General features: G+C 40.3%; 1 protein-coding gene across 1 annotated transcript; it reads left to right on the top strand.

Moving 5' to 3' along the window:
• The first annotated feature begins 232 nt into the window (after nt 1-232).
• LOC147062520 (synaptotagmin-2-like) lies at nt 233-18,251 on the top strand. Its single transcript, XM_085913195.1, has 9 exons — nt 233-358; nt 10,538-10,751; nt 11,085-11,245; nt 14,961-15,098; nt 15,439-15,606; nt 16,059-16,226; nt 16,549-16,666; nt 17,216-17,349; nt 17,886-18,251. Exons 2-9 carry the CDS (start codon nt 10,556-10,558, stop codon nt 18,099-18,101), a joined length of 1,299 nt encoding a protein of 432 aa, XP_085769321.1. The 5' UTR covers nt 233-358; nt 10,538-10,555; the 3' UTR covers nt 18,102-18,251.
• Nucleotides 18,252-22,602: the final 4,351 nt, after the last annotated feature.

Raw genomic sequence — 22,602 nt, 5'->3', positions numbered from 1 at the left:
CAGCTGAGTACCGAGCACCAGAGTGGAGGGAGGGAGGGAGGGAAAGAGAGTGTGGGGAAGGGAGGGGAGAGGAGCGCTGGGGGTGAGGGATCCATGAAAGAGATAGAAAGAGGAGGAGGGGACTGAAAGAAACAAAGGTGGGGGTAGTCAGAAGACTGTGTGGGTGGGTGGGGGTGCTGGGGGGGGGTTAAGTAGTGGTGCAGTGGAAACGGTGTGGAGAGGACTGCAGTTGCTGGTACTGATGGGAGAGCGGTCTAGGGACATTCAAAAAAACATTTCATCATTTATCCTAAGTGCCTCTTTGGTGAATGGGATAGCCTGTTGTGGGGGACAGGATTACGGAATTACAGTATTGCTGGTAAGGGTGTGTTTTAACTCTCTTCTCAGCATATGCTTGGATACTTTCTCTCTGAAGAGTCAGGAATCGAGTGATGGGATTTTTTGAATGCTTCTGCTTGCCGAGGGATGATCGTTGCATGCGCTACTTCAATTCTGTACGTTTGTTGCCGATGCATGTGATGCAAACTTTCTTCAAGAAAAACGATAGGGGATGGGGTTTCAACCTGGTTTAGGACACTTGACAGATGACACGCCTCTTTCCCAAAGAGGGTCCACGAGCGTGTCCTGCTGAGAGATGCTTCGCTTGACACAGAGAATGAAAGCATCTCACAAAATTGCCTTGATCAGTGAGAAATAATACCAAGTGGAGCTAAAAGAACTGACACTAAAATAATCCCCCCCCCACTGTATTTTGCAATTATATAGCAAAACACACAGCAAGAAATGTGCTCTTATTCTTGTAAGCAGTCAGGAGGCTGACAGTTGTGCTGAAGAGGGGAGAACAAGAGGTGGGATTTTATAAAGTGCTGCAGAATGCTCTTTTTTTTTTTTTTTTTTCCTTTCCCCAACGTCTCTCATGGGACATATAACACTGGCAGCACTGAGGTGACAGTACCAAGGACAAAGCCTATCTTGGGCTGCTTGTAATTCCACATTAGGCCTGTCATTAGAAGAGATTTTAGTGAATTAAATTCATTTCTACATTCATCTCAATTGCTATAAATAACTCTGTAGTGTTACTGAGAGCCTGGGAGGGTTGGAATATATGTGCTTGTGAAGTAAATATGGTTTGGTTTTGGACAGTTTCTTCAAAGAGAATATTGGCCGGTATTTGGAGTGGTCACATGATCACTCAACTTTCTGAAGCATTGTAAACAATTGCACAGAAGATCCTATATTTGGTAGCTACAATATATGTTTACCTCTGCAGTGGCAAGAAGCAGAGGGTCGTTTGATGCTGAGCTCTCTGGCTGTAAAACATTCAGGCAGGCTCATTAAGTGTGAACCGCAGGCTGCCGCATCCTGTGGCTATCACACTGACAAATACTCTCAGAGTCTCTCATGCAAACCCAGAAAAATGAGGATGCTTTGAGGTTCACCAATCTTATTTCTGTCTTCAATTGACTCCCGTTGAGAAGACAGCAGGAGCCCAAAAGCTTGGTCTGCTCAATGAATAAGAAAGAATAGAAGCACATTCCAAATTATTCTTTTGTAGTCTGTATTGTGTCGTTGTTGGAGTCCTCATGGAACCACTTGTCCCGATGTTACATGCTGTTTTTCCCCAACCTGGTTTGTTGGTGACAATGGCAAATTCAGATGTGACACCAAATTACTTCATGAACCAGTTGTTTAATATTGGGCTGAAACTACACCGACTTTAAATATCTTAAACAAATACAAGATCTTATTTCAACTAACAGTGCCATCTAGAGGAGTAAAACAATATAATTGGTTCATGAAGCATTTTTTGAAGCTTCATTTTCCCATCACCACCAGGCACAACCCGGCTTACTGTGCTGACGGTGCAATGTCAGCAGTTTCATCTTCAAAACAAAAAAAGAAATCTCCAAAATTAAAGCTTGTCTGTAATGTGACAATTGCTGAGATATTTTTCCAGATTCATGACGAGGAAAAAGTCAAGCACAACATAACACTAAGTAGACATGCCTGACAGCTTGTCTCGTGAAAGACTTAGTTTGGGGGGGGGGGGGGGGGGGGGGGGGCGGAGAGCCAATTTGGCAAAGGGATGATAGAACCTACATGGGTTAAGGTAAACATTTCCAAATAATAATATACCGTGAATGAAAGTATAAAGTAGTATCAGGGCCACACTGCTGATTAAATTGTGTTAATTTCTTGTGAATAACACTTTTTTTTTTAGTTTGCTTAAATGGTTTGTGTGTGTGTGTGCGTGCGTGCATGCGTGTGTGTGCGTGTGTAAGGAGAGGGGGGTTATTTATTATACATGGATTTGCAGAAAAGAAGAAATGTCATCACGTTTCTGTAGACTGGTTCCGTTCAATATGATATGTAATATCTAATGTTGCAAAAATTGGTTAAAGTACTTTCCAAAGCAAGTCTTTAGCCATTTTTACTGTACATCACTTGCTCGACTTCAGAAATATTTGGTGCCTACTTATTGATGTTATAAAATATTTGTGAAATTAAGCAAAGAGGGGACGACTTGAACATAGCCATAAAGACGAGAGAGATTAGTTCAGAAATACACTCCGAAGGCGCACTGCTTTACTCCAAACGTTCGAAAACCCAGAGTGTTGTTCAAATATGCCGTTCAGTTAGTCAGAGAGCACCGAAAAAAAAAAAGGAGTGCCAGAGAGCGTGCTGCAGCCGCTACAACTGGGGGCACGGAGCTGTGTTCGGAAATTAAACGGAGGGGAGCATGCTCTGCCTCTCCGAACACACACAGTCTCAGAGTGAAGTTAAGATGTCAGAGTGAAATTCCGAATGCACCGGCTCGCTGTAACAGCTAACTGACATACGTGTCGGCCATGTTGAGCAGGTTGATATTACCAATGCATTGAATTTTATTGGATTTTTGTGGTAATTCGTTCATTCTTTTAATTAGCACTTGCAAAATATGAATTTAGATATAATTCAACATTTGTTAAAAAGACTTTTTGGAATTCCGAGCAACGTGGCAGAATATCACTTAATTGTTTTGCAGTGTAAGGATTCTGCAATTAATTTTGTTGCAGTTCTTGAACCGCAGATGAACATAAACATCATAGATATAACACATTAAAAAATGTCATCTTGCGTCACATTTAAAACAAAAATTACCTTTCCGAATAGAGATTTTGACTGCATGCATAGGTGTGCAATATTGTTTGACATTTTTATTCAATAAAAACCAAATAACAATGACGAAAGAGCCTGGCTTACATGAAACAGTGCCTCTTTCATCATGCTCTTTGGTTTGTCTGTACAAAAACTTTAAAAAACAATTTTTCTGTATCTCCCTGTCATCTCCACTGGTTGCCTGGCAACTGCTTAAGACCAAAAATAGTACCTCCCTGAAACTTTATCCAGAATTAGGAAAAACTGAAATCATTTGTTAAATGCTGAGCTTGAGAAGTAGCATCTTTGAAAGCCTGACACTGTTGTTGATGTTTTTCTATTCATGTCTTAGTCACCAATTGCTCCAGTCTCTTTTTCGTTTTGCTCTTCAACTCTCTCCGTGTTACGGTTCTTCGTATGGCCTATCTGCATTGCTGCAGTGTCCCTGCCCTTGCTCATATTTTCCCCACGCAGTTTTACATGCAGATTGATTCACTCTATCAGTGACAGAATAATGAATCGACCTATCAGAGTAGAGAGAGAGGGGGGTTGCGCTGAGGGCCAGAGGGAGGATGTATGGCAACTAGCTGTAAATGTTCCTAACATCTCATTCAGCATTCAAGCCCAGTTCAGGCACATCTCCTAGCCATTTTCAAGAACCCCTCCTGACAATAGCTGAGTCACATCGAGCTGCAGGTGAGAGTAAGCGTTGTTTTATCTGCACTAGCACGTTTGTAAATAAGCCTCTCCGGACCACCCTTCGGGTCAGCACACAGCAAGATATACGAGGCGAGGCCTTCCTCTAGCGCTCTCCAGTGAGGTGATATGCAAGACACCTTTGTGACATCCTTATCTCGGCTACTGCCCTCAGATCAGTGCTGGCACTGGCAGGATTTCCTGAACTAATTGCATTATGTTGACAGAGCTGCCACACTGAATCATGCTCACAATCTTTTCTTGTGGATTGTTGCTCTTTTTTTTGTTTTGTTCTCTGTGCCTGCATCTTGAACGTGTATATTTGCAACCCGGAGGGAATTATGGGGGCGTGATGCCCAAGTAGATTTCTGACCCCGAATGGTTGCATAAGCAAACGCTGTGTTGCAGTGAACTAGAAACACATCATATGTTGGAGTACAGAATCATTTTGGAGAAAAGCAATTCTGGCTTTTCTTGGTTGCTAAAATTTGTCCTCACAAACTCTTTCAATAACATTGGTCGAATTATATGTATTTATTCTAAAGAGCACAATCAAAGATCAATCCATACATTTTCTGAACCTCGTGAGGGCCACCAGAAAAAAAAAGAAATTAGATTGCATTAGGTTCTTGGAAGGATTCAATTCGCAAAAGCAACACATAGCAAATTATTTTGACTTAAATCCTTCCATGTTGTAAAACAAGACACTGTATTGTAGCTATTCATTTAGTATTTTTACAGAATAACAAATTGCAGAGAGGATAAAGTGAGATGTAGATACAATATATCAAGTAGAATAAGTTGTGTTGCAAATGCAGCTATACAGTGTGCCACAGTTGAATATGCAGTAATCAATTCTATGATGCTTGTGGTCTTCCAAGTTAATTAGTGTATTCTCTTTTTTACTGGGTTTGCAGAAAAAATAACAAAAGTTATCATTAGTAAATCCTTTACATGCGGTCCTTAAAATCATAACATTTGGTGACATCCCATTGCTATGCATTTCGATTGATTTCATGACTTAAATTGTTACATTGCAGTAATTATTAGAAATTAGTAGAAGTAATTAGTAAAAATTAGTGTGACAGCATAAGTTGTTTTGTTCTTTATGTTGCTCAGCTGCAGAACTTGAATCTGGCACAGAATTTGCATTATGTGCTTTTCAGAATTTGCCAGAGGTTTTGTCTGTACTTGTCTTACTTTAGTCAATCAGCAAAAGTGGAGCATAGTAATAAATGTTGATGATGAAAGCAAAATAGTATTTTATCTTGAGAGATTGGCGTTTCCATCTTCTATTTGAATGCACTCTGCTCAGACCATGAGTCTCACATTATCTCAAACTTCAGTGTTAAATAACAGGCGATACAGCCATCAGTTTCTTCCAGTAATCCTATTAGAAGTTAGCAAAATGAAACCATTGCGACTTTGGGAGTTCCGAGTCCATTTCAGCAAGAGTGCATTACTGGAGAGTGAGTAGCATGAGTCAGGAACATAGGTGCAAATGATCTGTAACTGAAACAAATTAACTCAACTCTGCGTTCTTGATTTGATCGATACGCTCTGTGAGAGATCTAAAGCAAAGTTTACACATCCTAATAATCAGACCAAATTTGAGCATTTCCTCCACTTCTGATCGTCAGCAAAGATTGTCCAATGGTTCTGAAAGACTATCCTGTAGTGTGACGTGTGATTCCCCCCCTTCCTTTCCAATCTATTAAATTGTTTTAATAATCCTTATATATGCGGTCAAAACAGTTGAGATGAGCAACAATCTTTGAGGTCTTTCATTTTTGTCGACAGGAGCGCGTGTGCTCCGTGTGAAAATGGGCGCATCTTCATTTTGTGTTTGGGCAAGTCTTTTTTTAAAAGTATTTAGGGCCACGTTGTGCCTTGGTGGGCATTCTGGACCATGTTGCTGCCCCCAGCCCATCTGGCAGTTTGGTTAGAAAAAGCAGACTAGATTTTAGACTCGCTAAAATGAGGTATAACTTGTGGCGCAGGTGAATTTGAGGAATTTGATCAAGACACAGGCAGAATGTGTGTGGTGAATGTCATCGGATTTCATTCATAGCTGCATGGGACAGTACTGCTGAATCATTGTAGAAACTAATTCAGTGACTGCAGGGACCGATTTGGGTCAGTGCTACCACATATCAAAAGTTGCAGCTTTAAGTAGCTTTGTCCCCAAAAAAGTCCAATAAGATTTGGATGAAAAAAAGTTTCTCAACATGAAAAGTGCTAGCATAAAATTAGAGCGTCCACATGTACCTTCTGTGATAATTTCCCTATCATTTTGATTGAGCAAATTCAGTGATAAACTGAAGTTTCCAAGAACCAACGTACCATCGCAATCAAATTAGTGAGAGTTGGACGAAACATAGATGGACGGGCAGTTGAGGTGAATGTCACATAATATGTCATAGATGGCAGTAGCGTCAGCGTGGGCTGGATGATTTGAGCAGATCACATTTCACAGATCTTTATCTTTGATGGACCTGCTCGTCTGGTGACCTGTGTGAGCCGAGCAGCCATTGCTGTTGTCTCCCTTTGAATACGGCAACCTTTTCACACTGCCTAATATTCAATAGTTAATTTGCCGCCTCACTGCTCCTGAATGTAACCCTCAGCTGCAGCCGCAAGTCCTATGGCCAGTTTTGTTCTTGTTGACAGAAGCCAGTAGGAAAGTGAGGATTAACGTGATTTGGGGTTTTATATGGATGGAAATTCAAGATTGCATTTCATATCCAGACATGCACGCTAATCTGCACACATGCACACACACACGGGCCACTTGCAGACAGCTGTGTACAGCGGTGTCGAGGGAAGTTGTCAGGGTCGGGGAAACAAAGGACAAATAGTTAATTAATTGCTGTGCAGGGTACTTGTTGTTGTGTAATAGAACAGCTGCATGACTTGAGCTCACCCTCCTTGGGTTGTTTTCACTTTGCGGTCCCAACCTGGACGCTAATAGGCTGTCTATAAAGTCTCTCCGTGACAATTAGAGCCATATTATCGACATGAAGGTCTTTTATATTGGATTTATTATAGATACTGTATGCAGATGCTGCAATTTATGTGAAAGCACTTGGCTGCATCTTCTATCTATCCTATTGTATGTTTTGTCTATTCGAGATGGCAACTTGTGATTATCTGTAGACAAATCTTGCAACAGCATTTGAACAATATAAAGCGGAGCCTCAAAGGGCACACTTTTTTTTTTTCTCCACAGGACATAAGGCAAATACCAAAAAAACTGCCATCATAAAACCTTAATTAACCACCTCAAAGCTTGCTGAGTCTGCCAGGAATGACTGCTGTCTCCTGAGTTAAACCTAAAATGAATCATAACACATTGTCGGGAAAGGCTGTGTAATCAATAGGCCTCTTGACAAAGATTTATTGCGCAAATGCAGGTCTGGTTTCTTTTTTTTTTTCTTCCTTTTTACACCGGTAGAACAAATACTTGTTCGTCCTTATTACCCCAGGCTCGATGAAAAAGAAGTGAGCCGGGGGTGAGCTCATATCGTTATGGTAGTTTTAACAATATAATCGGTTCCACATAAATTGGTTTTGTAATCGCAATGAAGCAAAAAAGGCTGGTCAATTACTCTGTTTCTGTTTATCAAACGAAAGGAATGTTACGGTACACAAGGTTAAGGCTGTCAGCTGTGAGCAATAATTTGCAATCATGTACACATAATAAATAAAGTAGCTGCAGGGGTTAGGCCATGTTAACAAGAGCGCTGTCTTAAAACTGTTGGAACGCAATTACTCTGTTCAAATTTTATTTTCTAATTATTATGTCTTTAATTGATAGAGGTTGTTTGCACTACAGAAGTACTATTGGCAAAGCAAGATGATATTAAAAATGTTGAAAGATCCCAGTTTCCATATTTTCTATAATATGCTTTCATAATAAAGTTTTTCTGATAACATTTGATCTGATCTGAGCTCTACCAGAAGAGACCTAGTGAAGATTGAATTTTCTGCTCCATGGTCAAAATTCAAATTTCCCATCTGTCCAACACCTTTAAATCAAAAGTTTGTAAATCCTTCTCTGTCCTTCCTTTTCTTTTACCTATTCATATATGATTTAGCTCCAAGCACTGTCTCTCATTATCCATCTGCCTCTTCAACAGACTGCAGTGTCTTTGATGGATTGCCAAGATTTTATACAAATGTTCAAGGAACCCAGAGGATCCATCATAATCACTCTGGAGATCCTCTGACATTTCCTGCAGCACCATTATTCCGTTCCCATTTTCGGTTTTCATAAAATGTCATATCTAATGGATGGATTGTTAAAAACCTTGTTTTCTCTTCTACCAAATTGTCATGAACATCTATCTACTGATGACGTGCTTTTTTTTTTGGCTTCATAATTGAAGCAGTGAAACAATGGACTAAACTATTTGGAGAACCTTGATACCTTGTACTTGATATTGAGGCTTAATTACCCAATATTAACATGCAAACATTAACGCTTGATCCCAAGAACTGCGAGTGTGTGCATCTCCTCGCTTTGGAATTGGCTCATGAAGTTTGACAACTATAAATTGTGAATTTTGCTAGGACGGTTGCTAAAAGCTTTCTCTCGTGGCACTCATAAAACGTAAGTCTATGTCCTCTCTGTCCGTCCTTGCTGTCACCCTCAGAGCAGGGGAGACAAATGGTTGAGCCCATATCAGTCAATGTTAATACAAGTGGTCTGGTTTGACTACATTCTGAACCACCAGAAATACTTTGATATCAACGGAATACAAATAGAATTGAATAAATGAATGTGTACTATATATATTTCATTTCCCCCCTCAGGTAGAATGTCAGCATAAGTAGTTTTAAAGACATACCCAGCGTTGGGGTGACGGTGAGTGATATGAGCTCATCTTCATTGTCGGACTCAATCTGAATAATTCATATGTGGTAAATAGTGTCTGAAACTGCGGCAGTAACTTGAGAATTGGCATCTACGAAATGGAAAAATTCAGCTTTTTCTTCCATATCCCCACGACGTTAATAACATCAACAAGAGTCAACTCTTGTTATTCTTGTCATCTTTCTCTGCCCAATCAGTCATCAGTGTGTCGGCAGGCCGTTTCCAGCCGCACTTGTCACTCTGTGATTTCTGGAACCGATAAGAGCTCTGATTGAACATTTGCTTCGTGTGTGGAAAAACACGACGGCAGAATGGTGTGTGTATGTTTCTTTTGTTTCTCCTAACACCTTTCATGGTCAGGCACAATTGGCTGAAACATTAGGTGACAAGCAAACAAAGCAAAAGTGATGTTTATTGATGGTTATTTCTCTTAAATATTGTTAGCAAGTCAGCTCAAACCATTGCCCACTGACCTCACTGCCTTGTCAAATGTGTTGGAACCAGTGCAGTGTCAGGTTGTCATAGTCAATCGTCGTTCAGAATATGACGCTTCTCTCTGTAAAAATGGATGCAATGGTGTCGGGTCGAAGGCTTCTGGGAATAGAAATGGCTTCATCATGCATTTGTAAAGCACCTCGATTTATCATTCCACTCATTAATACGCCAGCAATGACCTCGACCCTTTTACGCATTAATTAAGGCAGCCTCCATCAGGAAGGGTTTTTATTACTCTTCGGGTTGGCCGACTTGTGTTTGAGCAATACCTGATGAAATAGTTTTTTTTTTTTTACAAAACAGTGAACAAAGCTGTGAACTATAAAATACTTTGTTTTAATCGTGTTTCATTCACGTATTTGAACACGCTCTAATGCTGTTAAATGCATCTTAAATATGTTGTTCAAAATCCAAAATATCTTTGACCTGTGACTAAATCTTTAAAACACTCCCAAAAATGATTAATGATTGTAGATTAAAGTTGATTGATTGTTCTTTTTTTTGAACATGTGAGCAAAATTAATCAAAATAAAACTAGAATAAAAAAAAATATTTATAATATTAATACTAATAATTAGTTAAATAGTTAATATTAATTATATAATATTAATAGTTATTTAATATTTAAATAGGTTATTTCTATAATATATTAAAATATATTATATACTTAATATAAATTATAATTTTATAATCAAATTTGATAGATACACGCACACAAAAACTTTTCAGCTCCATTTTTTAACATCTCCCTGGCTGACTAGTGGGTGGGAGTGTATGAGATGGCACATCTCGAATACATACTGTACGTACGTACTCATGCTTCGAGAGATCGGCTTTTGAATAACTGTCCACTGCGGCGGCCGCTATGCGTGAATGCTTTAAATGACACTCTCACACTCACTTCTGCCTTGATGTGTGACATTGAGACTGACATTCCATTTTGAAACGTAACACATGATTAAGGGGTAAAACAAGCGCCTATAGTATCGAGCACCCTTACAATTCGTAGGGGCTTCTGCATTGTATTCATTTGTGTAAAACCTTTCTTAGTACAAAACCCAGAATGTTTTCTGATGCAGTCTCAGAGTTTCTACAAAGCTGAAATTACACAAGCAATAAGGAATAATTGTTTTGTTTTTCTATGGTCTCTCTCTAGTGCAGTAATCTCCCATTCCGCCATTATGCTAATAATCAATGAACACAACTACAAATATGCATTTGTTTTGCCAGTAAGTGCAATGAATGTGGAGTACCTGCGCATGGTTAACAGTAACAAAGCATTCGAGACAACAAGGGTAATGGCCATTTTCCTGATGTTTTTTTTGTTTTCAGGGACTGTGTGCAGCCTAAATGACTAAGTGGAATTTGTTCAAGCACCAGACAACGCCCATGGTCGCTGCCAAGCCAACAGGGGCCAGTGACTTGACTGTGACTCCTGCCCCTGTCGCGCTCGTCTCTGCAGACAACTCCACCGAGCCGGTCAGCAAGAACGATGCCTTTGACGAGATCAAAAACAAGTTTCTGAATGAAATCGATAAGATCCCACGTGAGTACTGAACCAACTTCCAATCAACTTGTGATGACGAAGCAGTCGTTTTGGAATTGGATTTTCTGCTTTGGCTGCAGGCATTGGCGGCCTCATAACGACTTTATTCACTATTGATCAGTGGCTGCCCCCCCCCCACCCCCCTAATGGCGCAGAAATCTAATTTTCCCTCAATCTAATCACAAGCGTGGCACCTCTTACTAAATCTATTTGGCCCAGAGCATGACACGGACCTGACTAAACGAGTGGTCGGTCAAATGTCAAAGTATTTGTTTCTTTCCTCTCGGACTAGGAATGTTTCATCTATAATGTGGATTTGTTTACTACCCACAGTGCCATCCTGGGCCATCATTGCCATTGCTGTGGTCGCTGCTTTACTTATTCTAACGTGCTGCTTCTGCATCGTCAAGAAATGTTGCTGCAAGAAGAAGAAGAACAAGAAGGGCAAGAAGGGAAAGGGTGACATGGGGATGAAGAACCTCAAAGGAGGAGAGGTATAAGACACTGTGGGAGAGTTTGGGGATTTTTTTAAGTGGTTAAAAAGTCTTCAGCCAAGTTGATATAATATGGCCTCGTAATTGATAAATAATGCATACCGGGATACAGATAGTTTTTAGGCCAACCGGTTTTGTTTTTTCAAATCATCAGGTGAGTTGCTATTTCTCTAAGAGGACAGAATTTTGTCAGCTTTTTCTACCTTGGTTGACTGAGAATAACATTTAGGTTTCAAGGCCTATGAAATGATTTTTCCTTAAACTTGGATCCTAACTAATTGCATTTTCTTTTGATTGACTTCATTCTTCTCACCAAAGACTTGATTCTCTTAACCCTTATTGTTAAAGATATGTCCGAACTGAGCGGCATATCTTGAACAATATCCAAGAGAGTGTCAAGCATGGTTGATGATGATGTCATAAGTGGGATTGCAATGTTAGATGTATTTTTTTGATTCCCATCCCTGAGTGCAGCCAGCCATAGCTCTGACTCAGGGGAAAATTACAAATGCTGTGGATTGGCCTCGTTTCTTACCGCTAAAAAGGATGCAGTAAGCTCTAATGTCTTTTGGACGACTGGCCACACAATTCTTACGACTTTTTACTTACTACTTACTACAGCGTACGGTAGATGAAGAGCAAAGACTCTATTCAGTGGCTTTGTAACCAGGTCAGTGTATTTTCCACGGATGAAAATAACACTTAGTAACCGTGATTCAACCGTGATTATCTGTTTTACTTTTTTCTCTCTTCTTTTGTTATGTGCTGTGTTTGTCATAAATGTTATTGTTGCTCTCTTTCTCTTCCTCTCTCTCTTTCTCTTTCTCTCACTCTCACACTCACACTCTCACTCTCTCACTTGTGCTTTGGGATTTGAGTGGAAAATGACATGTCCCATGTATTCAGCTCAGCCCCGATGCTGTTTTCACAACCTTTCAAGAGTGATTCTAAAAATAGCTGTTGCAACAATTGTTCTTGTGCAGGTCTTATTTGGGTTGTTTTTTTTATTTATTTTTTATTTGCACGCCTCAGTGACAATTTGACGACTCATTCAGTTGGCTAACAATACATCTAAAAGTCCAGTTATTTTAAGGCACAATGGATCTGCTGCACAAGATATGATTGTGCTAATGAGGAGGTTGGCGTGTCTGTCATTTTCCTCACTCCCTACAGTTTAGCTGACTGCATTTGCTGTGATTACCCTTCTTTGCTGTCTGCTGTGAGTTCAATCTCTTCCTTTGTCTCTGCTCTCCTCCTTCCTGCTTTGTGTCTTATATGTGCTCCGTGTATCTTGACTGTGGTGGACTTCTCTGCCTACGGTAGGTCTAATAGCACGCGGCGCCCCTCTCTGGCCGCTCTGAGTAAGCGCAGACCAGTGCAGAGGGGGGGAGCTGTGGGGGCGGTCTGGGCTTGAAGGGGATGGATTGCAGTGATGATGTCAATGAGTGCTATGGCTTTCCTAGCTCTTTTGCAAGCTTAGGCGCTGCTGGTGCTTGAGGAATCTTTGGGAGCAATTAAGCTGCTTCGCACAATCCACTGAACTGACTTGCCGCACCAATTGCTATGTCTTGATACGACGACGGTTCTCTTCGGATATGTGAAATCCAACAAAGACATGTTTTAATGCAAATGGTTTGAGATGAATATGAAACCCTTCCTTTGATTGAGCCTTTTGAATGACTAGTGCACTCGGCAATTCACTAGTGATCACTAACATGCATGTGCAAGGGCTAAGCTGGATAATGTCATACAAACGCAACCCACCAGTGAACTACGGGCTTGTTTGCACCATCATGGGCCGTTAGAGCGCGACGCAAATCAAAGAGGTTGTCAATGACTCACCACTAATTGCTCTCGAGGTCTGAAATTTACTCACTGGCTTCCCACTCGCGTGCAAACATGCTCAGAGTTCCACGACGGATCAGATTTGTTTGTTTTGTATCTCTTGACAAAGACCAGCGTACGCCCTTGCAGTAGGTAACATTGAATGGCCACAACTTGACTTGAGAGTAACTTTCCTGGATGACCCATGCTGCTGACATACAAAGGTGACAGATGCGAAAGAGATGGTGTGCCTGAATGTTTGCCCAAAATGTGCCCCTACTCACAATCCTGATTTCAAAGATGAGGCAAGACACCGCAGTGTTTCTCCAGGTGAAACCATCCCATGGTGAGCAAAGGGCATGCATCCAGACATATCATGTCCCTATCCCAGAGTCCTCCCCAGGAGTTTGGGGAAAAGTGGAATATTCTCAAAGCAGTATGATGCGTTCAGACATTTTTGGTCCTGACAAAAATGTGCCCTTTTCAAACTACCCATGCTCAAGCTACAAGATAATTCATTTACATCAGCCATCAGAAAGAAACATACCCTGCATTTTGCGGCCTGGCATGATTGAATGAAACGCATTGACCTCCACAGAAATAGAGAATGCCACAAATAAGTACAATCGTGTGAGTTTACAAGAGGAGGTGTGAGTTACCAAGTATGCACGATAGACTGCATGCAAGCAAGGCAAGTGTCTGCCTGCATTGGGACAAAAATGAGTGTAGTGAGAATGTCTGTTTTATATCTGTGTATGCGCCCTGTTCCAGCTCAACACTTTCAGCTGACCAGAGGGTAGCTGGACCGTCCCTTTTTTACGAAGACATCAGTGTTTACTCAAGATGACACCCATAGAAAAGTCAGCAATTCTCTACTTAAATCCAAACTGAAAGGACGAATTAAGAGCAAACCACCAAAGCTCCAAGAATAGGAAGCAGTTGGACTTTATCAAACCGAAACCAACAATCGATAAACTAGCTTGTAATTTTCTCAGACGTCATGCTCTCAACCTGCAGGCAGAAGTAGTTTTGATTTCCCAAACCGACAGAACGTTTTTGCATCCTTAATCGCTTCTGTCTCGGTACTCGTGCTTGGACTCCTTGGAGCCAATCATATGGCTAATGCCATTTACCATGTTTATCATAATACCCAGGACAGGTATTGACAATGAGAATAACAAACGATAACAACGTAAACAAGAAAATGTGTGAGGATGTCTGAAGCTAAATAGCTACAAGGAAAGATGTCTTTTTTTTTTAAAGTCCAGATAGCCTTTCCTATCAGAAATCACTGCGTGCCTCTCAGCTTGGACCCAAAACTACATTTTATTTCAAATGGCATGAAACAGGAACATCGTCTCGATTTCCACGTCACGTTTGACTTTCTATAATATTTTGGGTAGACCATTTTCATGTGAATATTCAAACAATCAATTTTTAATATGGGAACTATTTTTTCAGCATAATTAAAAGTTTTACTTTTATTGCATGCTTGGTTATTAGAGTGGATGCACACCTCAGAGCGTGTATAAATCCCAAACAATTAGTATTTATAATCCCAACTCATGTATTAATTCAGTGTTTTTTTAGGTCAGGACAACTTCATCGCCTCATTTTTAAATCGAGACAGGGAATACCAATAAACAAAGTAACTAGCTAACTAACAGCCAATGGTGTCACCCAAGAAATAGTGAAATCAAGTCAGGTTGCAACCGTGGTCATCGATGAACAGATCGCACTAGTAACACCTGTGTGTGCAGGGGTAAGTGACAGGTAGGTGCTGTGACTAACCCGACTGCTAATGGCCAAGGGTTGTTGATCAGCACGACCTGAGACTTCAAAGCATCTGCTCACTATTTCCTCTACTGCCTTCCGCCCCTCTGTTTCGCAGAAACAACAGGACGATGACGACGAGGAAGACGATGTTGAACCTGGATTGACTGGAGATGAAAAAGAAGAGGAGGTGAAGGAGAAAGAGAAACTGGGAAAGCTGCAGTACTCCATTGATTATGACTTCCAGGAGAACAAGGCAAGAATATGCGTTTCCTTAACACTCACAAAGAGAGCGGAAGCAAGTGAGAATCCTATGGATTGAAATTATTGGAGGTGATATCATTCCAGTTCTCCACCAATTTCCAATGTCAAAGCATAGAAACAATGTAATGGTTCGTGAAACTTTGCTTAAGGTGGCAACATTCAAAGTTCAGATCCATAGGTTAATGCTGACCTACTTGTCGGGATGGGATTTAGCATCCCATTCTTATCATAGTTTTTATGCAGTTCTTGACCTGATCAAATATATGGCAAGGATCCTTTGATCCAGAGGATCATCTACGCTGACTCTTACTCCAATGCATTTCATTCGCTAGCTGACTGTGGGAATCCTCCAAGCTGCCGATCTCCTCTCCATGGACAGTGGTGGCACTTCTGACCCCTATGTCAAGGTCTTTGTCCTACCTGACAAGAAGAAGAAGTTTGACACAAAGGTTCACAAGAAAACTCTCAACCCAGTCTTCAATGAGACTTTCATCTTTAAGGTAAGCCTTGTAGTTCTCATTGTAGTCATGACTATTTAAAAGAATATGTTCGTGTCAGCTTGACCAGTCACGATCTGGCTTTGGATTGATTCATTTTCCTCTCAGAGATTAATGCCTGCTTAGCCCTCATTCTTTCATCCACTGGCAATAAAAGGTTGAAGACATTTTGAAGGTGGCCGACAAGGAGAATGTGGGCGAGAATTAAATTAAAGGAGAGGGCCGCCTTTGGCGCCTGCTGACACAGCTCAATGATTCAACACAAACAATTCAAAAAGCTTGTCAAAGTCAGACTAGCTTGACTGAAGCTGTGTGTTAAGACAACCATTTGTAAGGTCCAGGCTGAAGTCACAGCTAAGGTCATTCTGCGCTGTAGTCAACAGTAATGATTTGTGAAAGGATGCGGTATATCTGGACGTTAAATGACTAAATTGTGATTGGTTTGTATTTTCCAGATTCCATTCCAAGAGATGGGAGGAAAGACTCTGGTCATGTCTGTCTATGACTTTGATCGCTTCTCGAAACATGACGTGATCGGCGAGATTAAAATACCCATGAATACCCTTGACTTGGCAAAGCCAATCGAGGAGTGGCGAGATTTAGACAGCCCGGACCAAGAAGAGGTAATATTCAAGATGGAACCTGATCTCCTGTAGCTTGAGTCCTCTGAAAGTTCTAAAAATGGTTGTCTTGCTCAGTGGCCAAGCAGCCAGTACTGCTTTATAAAGTATGTATGTATGACAATATTTGTTCTGATTTATAACAACAACCTCCCAACAGCTCCGTAAAAAGAATTGTATGGAGGTCTTTGTTGGTTCTTGTTTCTTCATTTTTTTAGTGTTCCAAACACAACATTATTCTGTACTTAAGGATGAATAATGATTCCCTCTGTTTCTCAAGCTCATGACAGCAGGATTTAACTTTCTCTTTTCATTCTTAAAACAGCCAGAGAAGCTGGGAGACATTTGCATCTCTCTTCGTTATGTACCCACTGCTGGTAAACTCACAATCTGCATTCTGGAAGCCAAGAACCTGAAGAAAATGGACGTGGGGGGGCTTTCAGGTATGTAAAGCACGAGTCACTCTTTCTAAATGATTCAGTAGAAGCTCTTTGGCACCTTTATTGACATCGGAAGATTTTTTTTTGACACACACACACCGTCATGTGCGGGAATCGAACTCACGGTGTCGGCACACAAGATAGGCAAGTGTACCCATCAGCGACTCCAAACATCCGAAGATATCTGACTCTATTTTCACGTGCAGTAAGCTGAAAATACAGTGGTGAAAAAAAACATTAGAATACCATGAACTTACTAATGAACAATATTTTCTGACTTATTTTCAAACGTATTGGTCATATTGATGTAGGCCAAGTATGTTTGAACTTATATGCAAGTACATACGAACAAATGCACACGTTATTTTCTGTTAAGCATCGCTTCCAGGTACTTTATACAAGACTGCATCACGTGTAGACTCTGCAGTCCCGCCCATGCAGCACCTGGCACCTCCCCAAATTCAATTATGGCGCCATCTGTTGATACATCACAACATTGCAGGTCAAGCAGACATTCCCTATGTATGTCTCATTTCCTTATCCGTCTTTCAGATCCCTATGTGAAGATTAATCTGCTGCAAAATGGAAAGAGGCTGAAGAAGAAGAAGACAACAGTTAAGAAGAACACATTGAATCCTTACTACAACGAATCGTTCAGCTTTGAGATTCCTCTGGAGCAAATGCAGGTGAGAAAAGGAGACTATTGCTTAATAGCCTCTAAACTATCGACAATGTAAACAATAAATTGCCATGTTGTTTAATTAAAACTCTGAAATAATCACGTTTGCATTTTTATTGAGGTGTAGCTAGGTACACTGGTTAAGCAGTGAAGCCTGAAATTATTCAAACCCCTGAGGTATGAATAATTTGAGGCCTAACTATCTACTCCATTTGCAACAGGTTTCACAAGGCAGTCCAGCCCAAAATTATTCACACCCCAGGGGTGTGAATATTTCGAGCAGAAGACTGCAAGTTTTGTGCTAACACTGACTGGTATTTTGAACTGCTTGTAATTACCGCTACTTTATCTCCAGTTCCAGCGAAAAAAAATCACCCCAAACCATAAACCTGCCACCAAAAGACTTGAATATATTTATGGTGTTGTTTTAGTGATGAGTCAGTCAGTGTTGATGACAGTGTTCAACTTCAAGTTAAGTTTCCCCCCACCCCCTCCCCCCTCCCTTGATTGTGACATACTTTCTTGTATTCTTTTTGAAAACAGAAAATCCAAGCTGTGATCACAGTGCTGGATTACGACAAGATTGGTAAAAACGATGCCATCGGGAAGATATGGGTGGGTAGCAAGGGTACCGGGGCCGGGCTGAAACACTGGTCCGACATGTTGGCCAACCCCCGACGTCCCATCGCTCAGTGGCATCCACTGCAGCCAGAGGAGGAGGTGGATGCTGCCCTGGCAGCCCTGGCTGCCAAGAAGTAAACTCCCAACCCACCCCGAACGACCCACATATCCACAGGTCCCACGTCAATGTATATTCTGGTCCCAAATGTACATCCTCCCCCAAATCCCTGCCTCGCCTACCTACCATCTTTCAAAAGATCCATCGATACAGTTCATCATGATGCCAAATAGCGCAAAAAAAAAAAAAGAAAGGGAAAAAAAAAGTAATATCATGTATGAAATCATGTCATTGAAGAAAAAAAAAAAAAAAAGACGACAAGTTAGAGGATGGACAGATACTGTGTTGATTTTCTTTAGATCTATTTTTGTATTGGGATTGTGGTTCCGTTACTTAAACTACAGTGTCGACCATGAAGAACAGATAGAGCGCGAAATGGGAATCTGGCAAGCGGGGGGGGGGGATAAAACACCCATTCGTCATCGATATCGTACTTTTCCCTTTAGTGACACAGTCTGCTTAGGATAGTGCTTAATAATAAAAATGCTTTATACTGCCATATGATAGAGGAATAACACAAGCAGGTCCATTCCTTGGGTGTATTATGCACCACGCTCCACACCTGCCACTTATCTTACTCGACCATTTTGTTCAGTTAACGTACATTCCTAGAGTTGGGTAGCAAGTAGTGGAAGGCACATGAGCAGTTACCCACAGACACACTGCCTGTTTGATTAGTTCACCTTTCACCCATCGTCTCAGGAATACTGAGAGGAGACTCCACGCCTTTTTTTTGACACGGTTTGTTAGAGGGGGGAAAAAAAAAACAACCACTTGAACGCTTTTCGGGAAGGCTGTTCTCCATGTGGATCAGGAGAAGGATCTTCAGTTTCCAAGATGAGAGAAAATGTGTGTTTTATGTGTCTTCGACTGTGCAAGATATCAATTCAAGGCACTATCGGAATGGTGACAACGACCGAGACTTGACCAATACCACCAATGACGACATTTCCAAGGCGTGTGTTGTCACCGCCTGCTGTCCATCGCCCTCCCGTCCCAACGCTGTTGTATCTCACTCGTTCAGAGCTACTGCCATTCGTCACGGACTCCACGCAAGGGTTTCACCGCTGTACCGTCCGTCCTACAGTCATAAAGGAGACAAGCCTTCCAAGTATCAAAATAAGCAATTTTCAACTACCAGGGACGCCTTCCGCTTAGTGTTGTTGTTCTCTTTGTTTATCACTGTCTTTCTTTCTTTCTTTCTTTTTATTTATGCCCCACCTTAAGCACTTTAATGCAAAATGTTTCATCTAAACATTGTTCAAAACCAGAGCTTTAATTGTTAATTTTAGGAAGAATTATTCATGGGATAATTGGTAGAGTTGATTGTGTGTATTTTATGATTTGTGTCTCTTTCAATTATTTGGGTGTTAGGTGTATCGGAATGTATGGAATACGGCACTGATTCACGCGTGTTTTCGTACATTGCGTGCCAAACAGCGGAATTTAATTGCACTAACTGGGAATTTTTCTGTTAGGTAGTACGCTGTTCTTTGGTATAATTCTATTTATTTTTTCCTGGGGAATGAGATATTTTGGTTTCATTAATTCCCGGTTCTGTGTCTTGTTCACTGTATTTAAAATCACTCTTTGAAGTAAAAACACTTGAAATTATGACGAAAATATTGGATACCTGTGTAACTGCGCCAGTGCTAACAACAAAAACTACCAGTTGACTGTGCTTTGTCAATGTCAATCAAATGCATTTTGGTTTGGAAACGCTAATCGTTTTTCTTATTAACCACCAATGATTAAGACTTCTTCATCTTTTTTTTGTGTTGACAACACTAAAGAAAAGGCGACATGGAAGCAATCAAGCAACCCTTTGGTGTAATTTTGCCTATATAGTACATAGTTCATCCCACGTTGATACTGCATGTTTATACAAAATACTGTACATAAGAGCATGTTTTAGAGACGGAGCAAAAATATCTCGTGTACTTAAATGGGTGTCATTTGTCATTTTATTAACACAATGAAAGGGATTTAAAAAAAAAAAAAAAAGATGCACTGTATATTTTCTAAATGAAACACATAGGTATTTATTTTCCATGAGGGTCATTGGAGAGGATGTCATCCAAATGTTAGAATAAGACTACTACTAATTACTAGGACTCTTTCCACGCCTGAAATTCTTAAGCAAGTGTGTCGTCCAGTACTGTGCGTGAGTTCATGTAGGATGAAACTGTATAGCCGCATGCTTGCTATCTAACTGTGTGGTCCAAGTATTATAATTTGCTTTGATTTAAGAAGATAACAAAAAGACATACTTACCATACATATTGTTTCAAAGTTGATCTGAAAGCTACTTTGGTCTTTATTTTGAAAATTATTAGCTTTTAGTTTATATATATATATATATATATATATATATGGAACATGGGTATCCAAGTCTCCAAGCCTATACATTTTTCCAAATATAATTTCTGAAGTACTAAAAGCAAAAATAACAGCTGTATGAGAGTCTCTGTGCCAATTTTGATTCAGAATAAAGTCATGCCTGGGTTATTTCTTCCAACAGGGCCAAAGTAATGAACAATTCCATTCCACTGAACGCAAATGACTTGGAGTCCCCCGTCCCCGGTTTTCTTATTTTTATTTATGTATTTATTTATTTATTTTTTATTGAAATGTCCTTCATGGCTTTGTGTCTTTAACTGTGTATAATATACAATATATATGTATGTAGAGAAGTTAAATGATAAAACAAAAGCCATAATACTCAAGCACTAACTCTTTAGAGCTCAGCTGAGTAGATAGATTTATTCTATTTGAAAAAGAAAATGTCATTTTTCTTGGCCACAGTTTGTCCGGTCATTCTGTTCATGGTCTTTGTTCATTCAGAGGGTGAGATATTACACAAATGTGAGCGTCCACAACACTTTCTTAGGGCAGATTTATATGTTTTGATTTATCCATTTACAGTATCTTTAAACTATGGTAGGAGGACCATATTATTTATGTGTGAGGCCACACTCGATTCTTTATCACTCTTCCAAAATGGTGTACAGAGATAGTTTTGCACTTGGGGTAAATGTATCAACTAAACTGGCGTTGTCTGCTTTTTAGCTTAGCGTAGTTTTGATGAATACGAAATACTACAAAATGGTTTCAACCCATTTTTACAAAACCAAGAACAAACTTGTTACAGCAGACATTATATATTGCTGACTTGCTTATAAAAATGTAATGCTTATAAAAAGCTAACAATGGGCTATATGCTATTTCTAGCTGGATACAGTTGGCTAATTTAGCATAATTTCTATTTTAAAAACAAAAGGTGTTGTCATATTCACTTGCGAGAGAAGATAAAGCTTGACTAACCATAGCTTTAATCACCATGGCTCATGTTGAAAATACTAGTGAGAACCATAACCAGAGCCGTGGCTCCTTGTCTGAAGCATAGCTTAGCTACATAATAAAAGCCTTCTCGCAGTTTTAGCTCATGCTGCTATTATCCATACAAACACGAGCTTTTGCAAAAAAAAGTGTAAATGTTTCCAAAATTACAAACACTAGCAAAGGATTTTTGCTTCCCTTGGCCTAGTATGCTGATGACCTGAGTAGAAATGTTTCATGTGTTTTGGAAAGACTGCCAGTCCCTTGCTATGACTGCCTGCATTTGTCACCTGGTTTTGCAGAGCCTTTAGGCAGCAAAATGTGAGATGACAAAGCAAAAGTGACTGCAGAAACAAGCACATTGATGAGATTTTTACTCTCTGCTCTTTTAGGGTACCGAAAGAAGTGTGTGTTTGTTTGGACCTAACTAAGTAACTAAAGTAACAACCTTCCTCAGCGGCTATGGTGCAACATCCGCGCCAAATCTTCAACATTCATTCCTAAATGTACATTTTTATTCAAATGTTGCTCACTACCTTTTGTTGTAACACACAACTGTTTTGCATATTTAAATTCTGGGATTTAAAAAGGGAAAGCAATTTTAAACACACATTCAACTCTCATCACTCACTTTTTTTAGTCGTACTATTCTTAAGCAAAATGTGAAATCATTCTCCTTCTGATGTATTCTTCAGCTGTAGAATGTCTGTGTGCATTTGTCCGTCTGAATGTTGCCTTTATATTTGTGTCTTTGTCCTATTCCTGTGTAAATCATCAGTCATTCTACTGAAAGTGGGCGCATGGAGTTCTTCCCCAAATTCTGCTTTTACTGTGCGTAAAGAATGCTGGCCTCCATGTTGACAACATGGACATAGTATATACTGCCAAATTCCTGTACCTGACCCCTTTTTTGAACGCTCTCATTCAAGATGTTGTTTTCCTGTTTCTCTCTTTTCTTCATCCTCTTTGAAAGCAATGGATCAGAGGACGGTCAGGTTGTGTCCTCTAGCTGTGTTCCTTCGTGTCTTGTGTCGTGGTGCGTGTGTTCATGTCAGTACTTGTGCCTACTGTGGATCGCATGCTTTAGCCCTTGACTGGACACAAACGTTGCTCACAAACTCCTCTTGACCCTTATGTGGACAAATGTTGAGGATCCTTATAACATAATCAAGGGAGCCAAAT

This window comes from Syngnathus leptorhynchus, chromosome 1, assembly GCF_054491065.1.
Source record: "Syngnathus leptorhynchus isolate UIUO chromosome 1, UIUO_Slep, whole genome shotgun sequence".
Taxonomy (NCBI): domain Eukaryota; kingdom Metazoa; phylum Chordata; class Actinopteri; order Syngnathiformes; family Syngnathidae; genus Syngnathus; species Syngnathus leptorhynchus.
The sequence above is the reverse complement of the archived record's forward strand: the minus strand, read 5'-3'. Positions and strand labels throughout refer to the sequence as shown.

Coding starts and splice junctions, on each gene's coding strand:
- LOC147062520 (XM_085913195.1), top strand. CDS start 10,556: ATGACTAAGTGGAATTTGTTCAAGCACCAGACAACGCCCATGGTCGCT. Junction 15,099..15,438: donor ATGACTTCCAGGAGAACAAG/GCAAGAATATGC, acceptor TTCATTCGCTAG/CTGACTGTGGGAATCCTCCA. Junction 16,227..16,548: donor ACAGCCCGGACCAAGAAGAG/GTAATATTCAAG, acceptor TTCTTAAAACAG/CCAGAGAAGCTGGGAGACAT.